Source organism: Vigna umbellata, chromosome 10 (genome assembly GCF_029865625.1).
Source record: "Vigna umbellata cultivar VRB3 chromosome 10, Vumbellata_1.0, whole genome shotgun sequence".
Taxonomy (NCBI): domain Eukaryota; kingdom Viridiplantae; phylum Streptophyta; class Magnoliopsida; order Fabales; family Fabaceae; genus Vigna; species Vigna umbellata.
The window spans coordinates 9296275-9312535 of record NC_142174.1 but is presented as its reverse complement, the minus strand read 5'-3'; the positions used below and the strand labels follow the sequence as shown (position 1 = coordinate 9312535).

The 16261-nt window shown below is 36.0% G+C and overlaps 1 protein-coding gene across 1 annotated transcript; it reads left to right on the top strand.

Moving 5' to 3' along the window:
- The first annotated feature begins 1298 nt into the window (after positions 1–1298).
- Positions 1299–15185, top strand: RAD54 (DNA repair/recombination protein). The gene is made up of 21 exons (XM_047291671.2): positions 1299–1450; positions 1523–1924; positions 2011–2097; positions 2189–2429; positions 2511–2636; positions 2718–2774; positions 2877–2963; positions 3229–3324; positions 3531–3581; positions 4269–4343; positions 4457–4543; positions 5206–5297; positions 5376–5508; positions 12238–12357; positions 12452–12565; positions 12672–12755; positions 12882–12959; positions 13054–13112; positions 13702–13873; positions 14596–14694; positions 14862–15185. The coding sequence occupies exons 1-21, from the start codon at positions 1344–1346 to the stop codon at positions 15162–15164; spliced, it is 2670 nt and encodes an 889-aa protein (XP_047147627.2). The 5' UTR covers positions 1299–1343; the 3' UTR covers positions 15165–15185.
- Positions 15186–16261: the final 1076 nt, after the last annotated feature.

Genomic DNA, 16261 nt, shown 5'->3' with positions numbered 1-16261 from the left:
TTAACGTCAGCATGATTGGAAAGTGGACATTCCATAATTTTATCAAGTAGACATTCATCTCCTCATGAGTCAATCTTCCATTCAAAACATCAAGAAACTTGGTTTTGAAAGAATGTTGCACACACAACTGCATAAAAAAAATTCATGTTAGAACAATCCAAAAAATAATTAACAAAACAAAAAACACAAATTGGCAAAGAGGAAAGGGGAAAGGCTAAATGGAAAATGGAAAAGAGGAAGTGGAAAAGGGGAAAGGGAAAACGCGAAAGGGGAAAAGGAATAGTGGAGATATCTTGCTCTCATCACCAGAGTTTTCCATTTCCCACAACAAAATCAATATAAAGGAGAACATGTTTCTCGCTGGGTTGCCTCGTCGAAGAAGATGAAGCTAAAATAAAGAGAATCGAAAGAGAAAAAAGAAAGCTTGAAGGGAGAAAGGAGAGAGCTTGAAGAGAGAAAGGAGAAGGCTTGAAGAGATAAAGGAGTGAGCTTTAAGAGAGAAAGGAGAAAGCTTGAAGAGAGAAAGGAGAGAGCTTGGAGAGAGCTTGGAGAGAGAAAGGAGAGGGAACGATGAAAGAGTTTAGAGAGAGGATGAAAATGGAGTAAGGAAAAAGGAAAAAAGGGGAAAGGGAAAATGGGAAATGGAAAATGGGAAACGGAAAATGGAAAGGGAAAAGAAAATACCTTGTTACCGGAGCTTTCCATTGCTTCACCGGAGTCTCGCCGGAGAAGATGAAGCTTCCTTCGTGAGAGAGAAAGAGAGAAAGGAGAGAAAACACACACAAAATGAAAACCAAAATGCAACAGTGGAAAAGAATGAAAACAAAGATGAGAGGGACATTTTCCGAAGCCAAATTCATTGTTAACTTTAACGAAAAAAAATATTTTAAATAACCCAATAACCTTTTGACACGTTGTCAATTTTTTGTCAAAATTGCGTTGTTAGAATATCGCGATCCTTTAAGATAATATATTTTTAATTAATAATTAGTTTTAAAGCGTGTTTATATATATATATATATATATATATATATTTAAATATATTATATTACAAGACATTTAGAAATTAAAAAATATTTTAAAATTTATAGTTAAATTTTAAATAAGAATTATTGGAAAGTCTCTCTATATATTATAAATATAAATGTAAAAGAAACTAATAACATTTTAATATTACTATTATTATACAAAAAAGATAAAGTAGCTTTTGGTGTAAAATGAAAAAAAAAGAGAGTAGTGAGTTAAATTGTATGTGTGAAAGTAAAACAGAGAAATGATTTTTGGGATAAAAGAAAAGGTATAAATTTAAATGATTAGGTCTGGCGGGAAGGGGTGAGTTGGGAATGGAGGAAGATGAAATGGTTTGGTGTTCCTCTGATTCTTGTTCTTCTGATTCGGGAGAGGAAGACATCGAAGAACGGAAATCGCAAAACGTGGATGCACTAGTAAGGTAAGCAAACTATTTCATAAATTATTATTCCATCAGGATTGAATTGTTGAATTGAATTGCATTGCATTGCAGGGGTAATCTTGTCGTGAAGAGACAGTCGCTGCTACCGCGGCTTCTTTCAGTATCGCAAGGGGCGGCCGTATGTAGAAAACCCTTTAAACCTCCATCCTCCAGAACTCATGCTTCCACTTACAATCAAGACCTCACTCGGAGGCTTTCCGCTCGCAAAAGGTTTGTTCCCTGGGGTTCTTCCTCTCCTATTCCTAGACCTGCGATCTCCGACTTCCAATTCAACCTATCGGTAACTGATGTTGATGTTCCTGTTTCTGAGGAGCCGAAACCATCTCTGCCCCCGGGGATCGACCCTTTAGTACTGTGGCACCCTCAAGACTCCCACGATGACCCCTCTAATACTAATTTTACCACCATTACAGTTGACCCTTTGCTTGTTCGTTACCTTCGTCCACATCAGAGGTCACCATCCTTTTATCCCATTGCTCATACTTTAACTCAATTCAGTATCAACCAAATAAACTTTTCTTTTATCTCTCTTGATGCAGAGAAGGGGTTCAGTTCATGTTTGATTGTGTCTCTGGTCTGTGTACCACACCAAATATACATGGATGCATTTTGGCAGATGATATGGGGTAACTTCTTTACTTGAAATCTTGTCATTGTTACAGTATCCTTTTCTTCCTCCCCACCTTCTTTAATCATAGGGCTCCTTTTGTTGCACAGTCTGGGGAAGACATTGCAGTCCATCACATTACTATATACTCTACTTTGTCAAGGGTTTGATGGCAAACCATTGGTTCAAAAATCTATCATAGTGACTCCTACCAGCCTTGTCAGTAATTGGGAAGCTGAAATAAAAAAGTGGGTTGGTGAAAGAGTTCGTCTTGTCGCTCTATGTGAGAGTTCAAGAGAAGATGTTGTCTCTGCGATTGACAGTTTTACAAATACCGAAAGAAATTTACAGGTTATAAGTTTCTAATCATTATTCTGTTGCTTAGATATCTTGGACTACATGTGTACTTAGTTAGTATTCCCCAATTTGTAGGTTCTCATTATTTCATATGAGACATTCCGAATGCATTCTTCAAAGTTTAGCTCTAGTGACTCATGTGACCTTCTCATATGTGATGAGGCTCACAGATTGAAAAATGATCAAACGATAACAAACCGGGTATTGTAATTTGTAAGACTTATTTTCTCTCCCTCCTTTGCTGGCATGTTTCTGAGTTTCTCACTAAGCTTCCTGTATTAGGCATTGGCAGCTCTTCCCTGCAAACGAAGAATTTTATTGTCAGGAACTCCCTTACAAGTGAGGATATATGCATGATTATCCATTTGTGTAGTCAATTACAATCCAAAATCCTCTTAGTTTTTATTCTTGTTAACTTTCATGGACATCCGTCACTTGCAGAATGATTTAGAAGAATTCTTTGCAATGGTTAACTTTACCAATCCTGGAATATTGGGCAGTATTGCACATTTTCGACGTTACTATGAGGTGATTACTTTTTATATTTTCGATGCGCATTGTTGCAAAATCTATAGCTTGTCCTATGTCAAAAAATCAGAATATACCAATAATTAGGAAAGAGGAGTTATCCAGTTGTTAATATATAGTATGTAAGGAATATTTAAGATAACAAGATAAACCAACTTCAGAATGCTTTTGCCAGATGTGATGCTGGAATAGGACAATGGGTTCTCTCCCGTTCTCTTTTATTCTAATTTTTAGTTTTTTGCTATGGTTTACTTGAATTTTGAAGGCACCAATTATTTGTGGAAGAGAACCTGCTGCCACTGTTGAAGAGAAGAAGATAGGTGCAGAACGCTCTGCTGAATTAAGTGTCAATGTTAATAGGGTAATGTGTGCGATTGGGATTTTACTATGTACCTTTTGAGAGCTGTACTATTTACTTACCGCAAGTGAAGTTGTAATCCTGCTTGATTAAAATAGTCTAGTATACAGCAGATAGCTGAATGGTAATGAAGTGCAACAAATTTCTTTTGTGTTCTGATAAGGAAATATTTTTTTCCTGAAGATTGACTGGACTATATAATTTTGCAGTTCATATTAAGAAGGACTAATGCATTGTTATCAAATCACTTGCCACCTAAGGTATTGTACTTTTCTTTATCTTTCTGCCAAACTTACCGAATTGTTGCTCTGTTCAATCGCACATTCTTTTGCTTTAAACAATAACTATCTGTGTGTAATATTTCACCCCTGTATTTTTAATTGGAGCATTCTTCTAAAATTAATTCTTACCGGGCGTTGAATAATCAGAAAAGTATGCATTTTCTTTTTATATGATAAAAGAAGAAATTCATTAAGATAAAGAGAAAAGTGCAAAGGCTTAGGAGGATAAGAGATCCCTTTTAGAAAAGAAAAAGAAAACAAACAGTAGATAGAGACCAAATTAAAATGAAAAAATCAAAGCTACCTGATCCTTCATTGTATCTGTAAGAGAAAACCTTCAAAGAGACTATGTGCTTTACACCAAGTAGAAGCTAATCCTTGAATTCTATCCAAAGGAAGCTGCTCATTCAATGAAATCTTCAATAATGTGAAAATAACACAAACTGTAGAAGTTTGCTGATACCCTCAGCCACTGGCCAGATTAAATAAAGTAGCTTTTACATACCAATAAATCTATTTTGTTGATGTATTTGAACTGATTTTTTATTTTTTACATATTATTATATTGATTTGGGCCCTTTAAAGCACATGAAAAGCAACTGGGTAGGTAATTGGTGGTTAGCTGTGCTCTTAATCTTAATCCACAACCTATTTCTTGTGGTGCAGATAGTTGAAGTTGTTTGCTGCAAGTTGACTCCACTACAGTCAGACCTATATAAACATTTTATACAATCGAAAAATGTAATGTCCTTTTTTGATTGAGCTAACATATTTTTCACAAGGTGCTTTACACTGTTGGACATGGATAAAAAAAAGATTATCAAAACTGAAAGGATAAGTCCATGTCTTCACAGGTGAAGAGGGCAATTACTGAAGAACTAAAGCAATCAAAGATTTTGGCCTACATAACAGCTCTCAAAAAATTGTGCAATCATCCAAAGGTATAATCTGGATCTTTTTCTTCTCTGGAGGAGGGTGTGTTGAACTTGTTTAATTGGTCCTGTTTGAATATTCTTTTGGATAAAACTCACCTTATAGTGGTAGATCTTAGTGTATTGAACTTTTTCTAGGAAATGTCATCTAGTTCTCAATGAACCTGTAATCATTAATTTAGTTAGATTTTTGTTTTGTGCATCTAACTAACTCGTACTGTTTTGTGGCCCTTTGTAAGGGTGAACGGTGTTCATACCAAAGATGCACATGAATGCAACATATTACAGTGTCTGTAATAACCCTTATTGTTGAATACACAAGATGGTTCATTAATTTCTAGCTTTGATTTTGTTCTTTGTTCTTCATTTTCAGTTGGCATAATTCAAGTATCTGTTTGACATGTTCTTTTATTGTTTTTGGGCTTTTTAGTTGGCACTCAAATCACAACAGTAACTATTTCTTGGACAATTTTTTCCTTATACGTAAGAGTAAATTTTGGTACCATTTGTATGGGGAAGTTGTCTATTTTTGATCTTATATTTTCATCTAATTTCTCCTCATAACCCTAGACCCTGTACTAAAAATTCCGATGGAAATCCATCTTCTACCTTCATGTCCAATGATGTAAGTTCCATCCATATTTTCATTCTCACAATTAAATGTCTTGTAGCTTATCTATGATACCATACGAAGTGGCAGCCCAGGAACTTCGGGTTTTGAGGAGTGTATCCGATTCTTCCCACCTGAAATGTTATCTGGAAGGTAGATATTTTTAGTTTAAAGTTTTAGCTAATCACTTGACATTTTAATTTACGCATCCTGTGATGTTATACATTGTAGGTCTGGCTCGTGGACCGGAGGACATGGAGCATGGGTTGAACTATCCGGGAAAATGCATGTCTTGGCAAGATTACTTGCTCATTTACGTCACGGAACTAATGACCGCATTGTCCTTGTCTCAAACTACACTCAGGTATATGGTAACAAATGTGAAGTTATAGGTTCTCTTTTTTATTAACCGTTTTATCTGACATAGGTGACTCTATAGAATAAGGTCCATACTTGATGTACGTAAGCATCCTGTATATAATATTCTTTTAAAAAATGAATCTCAAAAGGCTATGTTTTCATTCATTACTATCAATCATCGTATGTAGATGAACTGATTTTATATTATAGCGCGGTAGTCATATGGCACTCGAGTCCCTTCTCGAGCTAGCCCTGAAGATTTTATATAATAAAACAAAAGTATCACACCCTTGAAATTAGAAGAGTAAAGACTCTGTTGATTGAAATGTAGAAAATTTATACAAATATTTACATCCAAATCATGCTACCCTAATTATTCAGATAAGGAAACAAATCACAGATAGTGAGGCTCCCAAATTAAGGAAATAAGGAAAAAACAAATCACAAATTCAAACTATACATAATCAATCCCCTAATTGAAGTAATTACAATCACAATCCTACTTAATTACATATCGTAGTTAACCTTATCACATACAGCCATGTATCTCCTTGAGCTGGTGAATGAATATATATTTATTTGCAAGTAAGATTGCAAAGTCAATCTGTGGAGATCCCTATGGTAAACACATCTGCACCTTGAAGCCACAAAGGGATTTGCATGATAGTTATTATATACCACTCTTAAATTTTCTATGATGAAGTGTCAGTCTAGTTATACATGAGTAATTCTGTCATGTTGTACTGTATTGTGTGCAATGTTGATGGCAAAATTTTTATCACAATGTGTCCTCATAGGTTTGTCGTACTCTATCTCGAGGTCTAGTATGATCTTCATCCACAACATTTCACAAATTTCATGAGCAACACGAGACTGTTACACACTTGATTTTACAGTTATAAAAGTACTTTACAAAAGAAATTGCTTCTCCACGGTATTGGACTCTGTTAAAATTGTGATTATTATTGTACAAATTTCATAAAGCTGCTTTTTGGGCGTATTTACATAGCTTAAGGATTGAGTGGTATAGGCTACAGCTATTGCTTGTAGTCACACTTCTCATGTATATAAAATACTAGCTGAGAATAGTAAGTCACTGATTTTTATCTCTTCTAAATTGAAGTTGGTATTAGAGTGGGTACAATCCCACTCTATGCTCACCCGTTGTCAGACAACCACTGTATGTTGTCTCCAGACTCTCTTTGCTGGACAAAGAGTTAGGTGCTCCTCAAGGTGCCTGACTCAACCCTGGTAACTAGCTGATCTCTGCCAGCACTGCACCAGGCATGTGTCCTAGATGTTGCCTCCAGGCATTTGTTTTTGGGCACATTTCTGCCCTTGGTTCCTTATTTCAACATCCTTGGATATTTGGTCAAGTCTTTCCTCACGGTTTAGGGTTTTCCTTCTCTGAGATATGTTCATCTCTTTGTGTCCTTAGAATGGTGTTGGAAGTTCTGATGAAACCAATTTAGAGTATATAAGTGGGTGCAAATCTCACCTTATAAGTTGGTTTTATAGGATTGAGTTAGGCTTAAAGTCCACTTCTTAACATGGTATTAGAGCCATCGTTAACAGCCTATCTTAGCGAAATTTGTTAGACATATTGTTCCACTCGCTAATGGACCGTAATCGGACCATCCGTTAATGTCTAGTCCCACACAAGAGATGTAAATACCTCGGTGTTAAAGGAGTGTATTGGAAGTCCCACATCGATTAGTGATAAGGCCAATTTAGAGTATATAAATGGATGCAAACCTTACCTTATAAGTCGATTTTGTAGGGTTGAGTTAGACTTAAAGTCTTAACAGATGACTTCTGTTAGTTGTTCCTTCCTTCTCTATTGCTGTTATTACCACTGCAAAATTCAACTAGAAGGATTAATTGTCTTGGTACGCCTATATGGAGTTAGGGTTCCTTGGTCTAGGATACCATGACCATTTGGAGAAGGAATGCAGTGCTATGCCCCCTGTAAATAAATCTTGGTGACAAAACCTGGACTTCAAATTGTGTTTTTTTTATGACAATCAGTTGAACTGAACAAGATGTCTTAGAGATACATAGGCCGTTGAAGATGTGCTCTTCTTTTTAGAAGGCCCATGGTATTTTTGCCAGTGACATTTCAACGTCTCTTTGATGTGAATCAAAGATTAGCTTCCTTCAAAAGACCAATTATGATATAATCTCGGCCTTCAGTAAACGGACTAAAAATATTTTCTGTGATAGACTCACAGGATGATATCAATAAAAAACTTGGTAAGTTAAACATTGTCCTTGGTATGAGAAGTCTGCACTAATTTGATCATGTACGTTATCAAATTCTAGTCAATGGACAACTTAGTCACTAGACTTCTTTGAGTGTCTATCTTGGTAAAAGATGAAAGTGCAATTGAAGTTATTGAATATTAAGCAATGGTATCTCTTCATGGAAGTGGAGATCGTAGCAATCATGGAGAGCATGGTGGCCAAAGTGAGCATCCTCCTCAATGCACATACTACAAAAGAATGGGTCATATGTAGGAAAGTTTCTTCTACTCCTTGCATGGTATTCCAAACTAGCAACCCACGTTCTAAATCTGAAAAAAGAGATTCCAAGTTTTCTGATAAGGGGGTATCAAGAATTTTTGAGACTTAAATTTGAATAATTCGACTATCAAGTTCAATTTTCTTTGGCACTAAATGTTTCAACACCTTGTATTTCTCAATCTGTGGAAGGTTAAGGTCCGTTAGATAGATACTTGACTTAGTGTCTCCGATCACATTTTTAGTGATAAATCTTTTCCTTTTATTTATTTATTCTCCAAAATTCTTCTCTGTTATTGTAAGCAATGGATCAAAGATGCATCTCAAGGAATTGGTCAAGTTGTATTATCTCTTTCTTTAAATCTTAATTCTGTCTAGTACATTCGACATTGTTCTTATAATTTAATCTTTTTAAGTCAATTAACTCGTTCTTTTTGATAGTCACAGGAATTTTATAGAACCACTAAAAGTACAACTGGAAACAAGACTCTGTCTTGTAAATCTTTATTGCTTCATTTTTAATTCTGCACCTACGAATGTACTAGGCATAGAAATGGCTTAGAATGTTCGAGAGAACCTCACTCTCCACAATAATCTTAAACTATTCCTTCTCTTCCTCCCCAAAAACTTCCTGCTCACCTCCTAATAAGACTATTTATATTAGTCTCTTACAGTTATTTAATTACAACTGTACTAACTACCTTCTCTTTTCATTCTTTTGTAAACTGTACCTATAATACCCTCCCCGTGAAGATTCACCTTGTCCTCAAGGTGAAATTTTGGAAATTCTATACGAATGCAGGTAGCAGATTCCCAACTATTCTCATTATTTCGAAGATGTTTCCATTTGATAAGAACTTAAGTCACCTTTAGTGGTCTTTCTAGTATCTAGCAGTTGTCTGGATATACTTCCAGAATACAGTCTTTAGTAAGTGGAGGAGGCAGGGGCTGGGTAGATGTGGCTGGCTGCCCTTCTTGGATTAGTGATGCTACTTGTTACGTCTGGGGTCTCCCCTTTTCCTCTATTATGATTACGTGCAACAATAGAATTTCCCACATCTCTGGAGAAACTTATAATTATTGAATATGGCCTATACACACTACTGCTCCTGTTTCCATTCGGTGTTCCCCCTTTTTAACATAGTGGGTAAAGTCTTCTTACTATTGCAACTTTGAAAGCATCCCACGTGTGATTGAGGTTACATGTTTCCCGCCATTAAAACCTATTTAATACCTTTCCTTCCAAAGCAATCGTCATCGCTTGCATTCTTTCTTCAGTAACCTCCTTCAACTGAAAATATTGCTCCAGCCTATTTGTCCTCCGATAAGCTTTTTCACCTGCAAAGACAGGAATATCAAGTTTCCTCCATTCGGATGGCCCCTATCTTCTCCTCGTGGTCCAATTCTTTAACTGTGGATGAGTCGTCAGATGGTTTCCCACCACGAGATATCTTTTCCACAACTACCTTGAGTCCACTATTCAAACTCTCCAGCCACTGGAACCTCTCATGATGTTCCTTTTCTGCTCTGTCATGATCTTGAACTAGTTCTTGCACTATCCTTTCCAGCGCATCCAATCTTGATTCCATTCTTGTACTCACCATGCTCACACAGCTACCACAAGACCAAGAAAGAAGCTTTGAATACCAGTTGATAGAACCACAAAAAGTACAACTAGAAAAAATACTCTTGTTGCAAATCTTTATTGCTTTATTTCCAATTCTGCACTTACCAATGTAAGGCGTAGAAATGGGTTAGAATGTTACAATATATTTGTCCCAGAGGTTGTTCGAAAGAACCTCACTCTCCACAATAATCATGAATTTTTCCTTCTCTTCCTCCCCAAAAACTCCCTGCTCACCTAATTAAGACTATTTATAATAGTCTGTTACAATTATGTAATTACAAATGTACTAACTACCTTCTCTTTTTCTTTTGTAAACTGATAGGATATAATGTGATAGGTAATAATGGGTAATGTGTGCAGAATAAAAGGAAACAATTTAGGAATTAGTTGTGAGTTTTGGTTTGTTGGTTGAGGGGGTCTTTATAAAAAGGCAGGGAGCTCTTGTGTGAAGGCACTTTTTGATAATCTTGTAGATTGAGCTTTGGCTCTTTGTGAAGGGAAAACCCTTGGAGGAGAGAGTGCTCTCCTATTCTTTGTGTTCTATACAGTCTATACAATAAAGAATATTACTTTTGTCTTTTTTCAATTATGGGTTCCTATCAATTGGTCCGACCTGCCGGATACCCTTAGGAGAGGACAGCCAGATCAAAGGTTGCAGATCAAGAAATGATCAAGAAAGGGTGGAAGCATGGAAGGAAGAGACAATACCTTGGAGAGGAGGACCGACAAACAGAAAATGAGCAGGATAGAACCAAAAATGAGCATGGCAGAATGGAGAAGAAATATGCAAGAAATGCGGCAGGAAACCAAAGAACTCTTGTGAGTTCTTGGAGGAAGAGTGTGGAACCAGGAAAAAGGATTAGAAGGCAGTCCAAGGTTTGAAGATGGAGATCAAGATTCTGTTAACAGAGGAAAAATAGAAAGGAGAGAGAAATTTCTTCAAGATATCTTGAAAGGAAAGAAAGAAGGAAAGATAAGGACGGAGGCTAGGCAAGATAGTCTGCTAGACATCAAGAAATTTAAGAAACCTTCATATGGAGGGGAAAATTCAAACAATTGGGAGAAGGAAAGAGAAAGAGATATCAATGCAGAAGACAAAATCTGTGATGAGACATTGTTGGTGTTGCTGCCCAGGGAATGGCAAAAGTTGTTGTTTCTGGGAAGGAAAGAAAAAGAGATATCAGTGCAGAAGACAAAAACTATGATGGAGACATCATTGGTGTTGCTGTCCAGGGAGTGGCAAAAGCTGTTGTTTCTGGGAAGGAAAGAGAAAGAGATATCAGTGCAGAAGACAAAAATTGTGATGGAGACATTGTTGGTGTTGCTGCCCAGGAAGTGGCAAAAGTTGTTTCTAGGGGAGATAGTGGGGTAGGTTGTGGTGTGTATGTCAAAGTAGTGAAGAAGGGTGAAGACAGAGGAAAGAAAGCAGAATATGGTGGGAACAAGGTGACTATTATGACTGGAAATAAAGTAGAAGATGCAATTGTTTTGAGTGGGGGAAAATTCACCCAAGAATTCAAGATATGGTTGTCACAAACAAATAAAACACCAGAAGACCAATGGCAGGGATATTTCTTTGCAAAGCTGCAATATAACATTCAGAGGAAACAGTTAGCTCAACATGATGATGATAAAGAAATTGGATGGTCAGATCAACAAGTTCTTTCCTTTTTAGCTTCTAGGATGAACAAATCTAGGCAAGGAGAGGGCTTAGCCAGTGTTGATGCTATAAAAATACAAAAAAAGTTTTGGGTTTGGAAGAAGAGAAAAGAATTCTTGATCATTCATCAGAAAATTGTTAAAATCCAGGCCCATGTAAGTGGTCACTAGGTCAAAAGGCAGTATAGAACAATCATATGGTCTATGGGAATTCTAGAAAAGAAGCAACTGTTAAAGGAGTCAACAATTCTTTCATATAGACCACCACCCAAGCCTCCAGACCTGAATTGGAGGGCAACATCCAGTGGGTTCCCTTCCTATGATGAAGATGAGCCATGGGAACAAGCATTATTGTACCAACCTTGAGGACAAGGTTGTTTTGCAGCAGGGTGTAATGATAGAATATACTGTGATAGGTAATAATGGGTAATGTGTGCAGAATAAAAGGAAACAGTTTAGGAATTAGTTGAGTTTTGGTTAGTTGGTTGGGGGGACCCTTGGAGGGAAGGAGCTCGTGTCAAGGCATTTTTTGATAATCTTGTAGATTGAACTTTGGCTCTTTGTGAAGGGAAAACCCTTGGAGGAGAGAGTGCTCTCCTATTCTCTGTGTTCTATACAGTCTATACAATAAAGAATATTACTTTTTTGTCTCTGGGTTCCTATCATAAACTGTATCAAACCTATTAGTATTCTACATGAGTCCACATGTTCCTACCCACTACAACAAAATTGATATTTCAAATAGAGAGTAAATATCTTATTGAAACTTGCACATTCCTTAATGTTGAATACAAATTTTCTTGTACATCATTGGGGAGAAGCATCCCTCACTGATTTTTTTATTAAATATATTGTCTTCTTCCTCTCTTGAAAATGAAATTCCTCATTCCATTATTTTGTTATGCTAAACTATCTTCAATGTAACAGACTCTCGATCTTTTTGCTCAATTGTGTCGCGAACGAAGGTACCCTCATTTGAGGCTTGATGGCTCCACGTCAATTAGTAAAAGGCAGAAGTTGGTCAACTGCTTTAATGATCCATCGAAGGTAAAATGCTTACCAATTTATAATTTTGCTCACTTGGAATTCATTACGTTTTAATTATGATTGTCCTTACATAAAAATAACTGATATGTTGCAGGACGAATTTGTTTTTCTCTTAAGCAGCAAGGCTGGTGGTTGTGGACTCAATTTGATCGGTGGAAATCGACTTGTCTTGTTTGATCCTGATTGGAACCCAGCAAATGATAAACAAGTAATAAATACCCTTGGTTTAGTTGTGACAATCGTTATATGCTTGTTCTTTCTCTCTCACTCTTGTTCACATTCTTTTGTTTGTGTTCGTTCTTGCCAATAAACAGGCTGCAGCAAGAGTATGGAGGGATGGACAGAAGAAAAGAGTTTATATTTATAGATTTTTGAGTGCTGGAACTATAGAAGAAAAGGTATATATTGTTGTGATAATTGAGTAAAGACAGTGCATGTTACATAAGTTATTCGTTTAGCTTCACTTCTTTCATTGACTCATTTTTTTTATATTTTCATTTACGATCCTGCTAAGTAATGTGTAGGTTTACCAGCGTCAGATGTCAAAAGAAGGGCTGCAAAAGGTCATTCAGCAGGAGCAAACTGATAGCCTTGTGTCACAGGTTTAAACTGCTGCTTCTTACATGTGTTCTAGTTGATGATGCTTATTCCATTTCTTAAAATCTTATTCATTTTTGTCGTGCTGTTGATTTTCAGGGTAACTTTCTTTCAACAGAGGATCTTCGTGATTTGTTTACTTTTCATGAAAACATCAAGTAATGAACTCCTTCTCTTTGATCTATATTTACTGATACATATGTGCAAAAGATTAATGTGTTTGGTATCTGGAATTTAATGGAAAGGGGGAAAGAGAAAACAAGATAATTGATAAATCTCTCAAGATTCTCCATGTGTTGAAAGTAGCCAAGATCAAATGATTCATTCTAATTGCAATAGGATCCTCAAAATCTCAGATTTTTGAAATCCTTGAAACTGGTGAACTGAAGATAGATGCAAGGAAGGAACAACAACGACTAGTTTCTGCACAGCCACTGGAACATCTGAATATGAACATATTGCACTATTTCTTTGCGATTATCAATTTGAGTCTGTTATTCTTCTGTTTCCCTTTACCATACGAATTAATAAATAAATCTTGTTGGTCATAGATTCATCTTGAAAACACACAAAATAATCATAAAATAAGTTTGTCATTGTGCAATTGAATCATGGTTGATATTGATGGTGTTAGTAATAGGGTCAAAAGAAATGACACCCCTCATCTTATGTATTGTCTATCACAGCATGGATCTGCGATGTTTACTTATTTATCAATCTAATGTCTACTTTATTATGTTTCGTTAGGTCAGAAATTCATGAAAAGATGCGATGCAGTCGATGTGAAACACATGGTGGTCCTCAAAGCACTGATGTCCAATCAACAGAAGCTAATGAATCTGGAGAAGAAACCTCCGATATAGGTGGATTTGCAGAAATTGCTGGCTGCTTACAGAATTTAAAAAGATCAGAAATGCAGGTTGCTTTGTGCATTTTTGGATATAAAGTTTATGTACGCTATAGTTTAAAAAGTGGCGTCCTCCTCTTTTGGGTAGGATGGACACCACAAGAGATAAGTCCGCGGTGAAAACCACAAGGAAAGGTGTCCTTGAAATGTTACTAAAATTCAATGAAGAGCTACCAAGAGAGAAATAATCTGAAGGTTTTTTTTTTGGAAATAAGATGAAAGTAAAGAAATACAATTTGAAATGTTTTCAAAATTAAACTACAAAAAAACAAAATGTATATTCAAAAGTTTATGATTGGTTCAGTAACTCATCTGTGCCGAACCTCAACTATTCATGTGTCTACCTGCACTTTTTAGGAGTAAATAGTCGCAATTCTTCATAGCGTCAATTACAAATTTTGAACTGAGATTATCTTTATTTACTATTCACTCAATTTGATTGGAATCAATTATTCTCAGTGTGATGCATTCCTTGATTTTGAATTGAACTAGGCAATGCTCCTTTGCTACTAACTCTTGTATATTAAATGCTTCTTCGGCTTTCTTTTGCTCTTGCTCTTGTAATTGGACCAATTGAAAGGCTGAATGGGTCACGAGTATTAGGCTTTCCTGCATGACCTGCTTCATCTTCCACTAACAAGCTATTTACCTGCGTCTGCCTTACCTCCTGATTCAAGGGAATTCAAAAAACAAAAAGTGTAAGTTTTGACTCCTTACATTTGTTTCTTTTTCAGGTAGGGAGCCCATTGGAAGAAGATTTAGGAAGTTGGGGCCATCACTTTTTACCTAATTCAGTACCAGATGCCACCCTTCAGGCTTCAGCTGGTGATGAGGTGTGCCCTATTTTGTTCCCTTTTCTTACCCTAGAAAACATGTAAATACCTAAATAGGAAATCTGCCCATGATTATACTGGACTTGCAGGATTATTCCTGTAGTCCATTCACATCACAACGCTTGAGAGTGATAAAATTGGTTGCATTATCTGCTCTATATTTTCAGGTGACTTTTGTCTTCACAAACCAAGTTAACGGACGACTGGTACCCATCGAGTCTAAAATGAGTCCCAAGCTACAGAAAAAGGAACCAAATAAGGAATTACTCAAATCAATGCCCACTCCTATTTCTTTGCAGAACGGATTACCGGTGCAGTCTGCTTCTGGTGTTGCTAGTATGTCATCATCCACTCCCAATGTAAATTCTGTGTGTATTAGCAAAAACATCTCCAATCACTCTCTTGTTAGTAAAGTATTACCACACAAAAGATCACGTCCTGCTAATATCAGTCATAGTAATTTTAAGTAATATATTTCCTATTTTTCACCCGTCTATCTCTTCATAGAAGCTTACAGACCAAAATAAAAATAAAAATTGTTTTGGTTCAATAATTTGTAGTCATTTTCAGAACTAATTTGATATATAAAAAAAGTGAGAAAAGTTCATTTTATTTTGTATATTTTTAATAATTCCACCCAACTTTTTTTCTTTTTTTTTTAATTCTTATAATTCATCACGGATTAGCCATTATAACTTTATATTTTTCAAATGAATCTACTTATTAAATACCGTTTTTACAAAAAAACTACTCCCTGACTTTACAAAGGGAAGAATAGACTTGGCCTCTGTTGTGGAAAATAGTTACACAAGCATTTTATGTAAATGTTTTCTTTTTGTTAAGAATATAGAATTTCTTATATTATAAAATCTAATGGAATCTTATACTCTAAGTTAGATTTCTCAACTTCGGGATCGAATTGACAAACAGCTGTAAAAGCTTCGATTAAATTTGATTCTTTTTAGAGAGAAGCTGAATGAATTAGTGTAATTAAAAAGACTTGTTGATGTCAGTAATCATTTTCTTTATTCATACTTTTTTCGGCTAGACTAATCTCTTATTAATTATAATTGTTTCTTAAGAAAATATGTGACGAGATATGAAAAAAGTAGGGATATTTCTTCCGGCATCTCCATAATTTATCCCTGCACCTGACATCATCTTATTTCCATCATCTTTTTCCTTCTCCATCCGCACTTTTCTCTCTCCACCGTCTTCTCTCCTTTCTTCTTCCCACCATCTTTTTCCTCTCTCCGGCGGCAACTCCCCCATTCCACGCACAAGATCTTACTAGCCAATTTATAAGAAATGAGATACTAGCTCAAGAACATTTAATATACTCTAAATATTTAATATTCAATTACCCACATTTCCATTAAAATCTATCACCTCATCGCACAAATATAAAACGATGAATCAGTTTCTTTCCGTAATTGAATCTCATTATCTACAGAAACCTTTCACACGAAAAGGCAGAATATCCCATTCTATCAAATTATCATGCGTCACATCTTAATTATTATCCACGGAACTGTGTATGTAACAAAATATTTTATATGGAACTTAG

Coding starts and splice junctions, on each gene's coding strand:
- RAD54 (XM_047291671.2), top strand. CDS start 1,344: ATGGAGGAAGATGAAATGGTTTGGTGTTCCTCTGATTCTTGTTCTTCT. Junction 2,637..2,717: donor ATCAAACGATAACAAACCGG/GTATTGTAATTT, acceptor TTCCTGTATTAG/GCATTGGCAGCTCTTCCCTG. Junction 4,344..4,456: donor ATTTTATACAATCGAAAAAT/GTAATGTCCTTT, acceptor ATGTCTTCACAG/GTGAAGAGGGCAATTACTGA.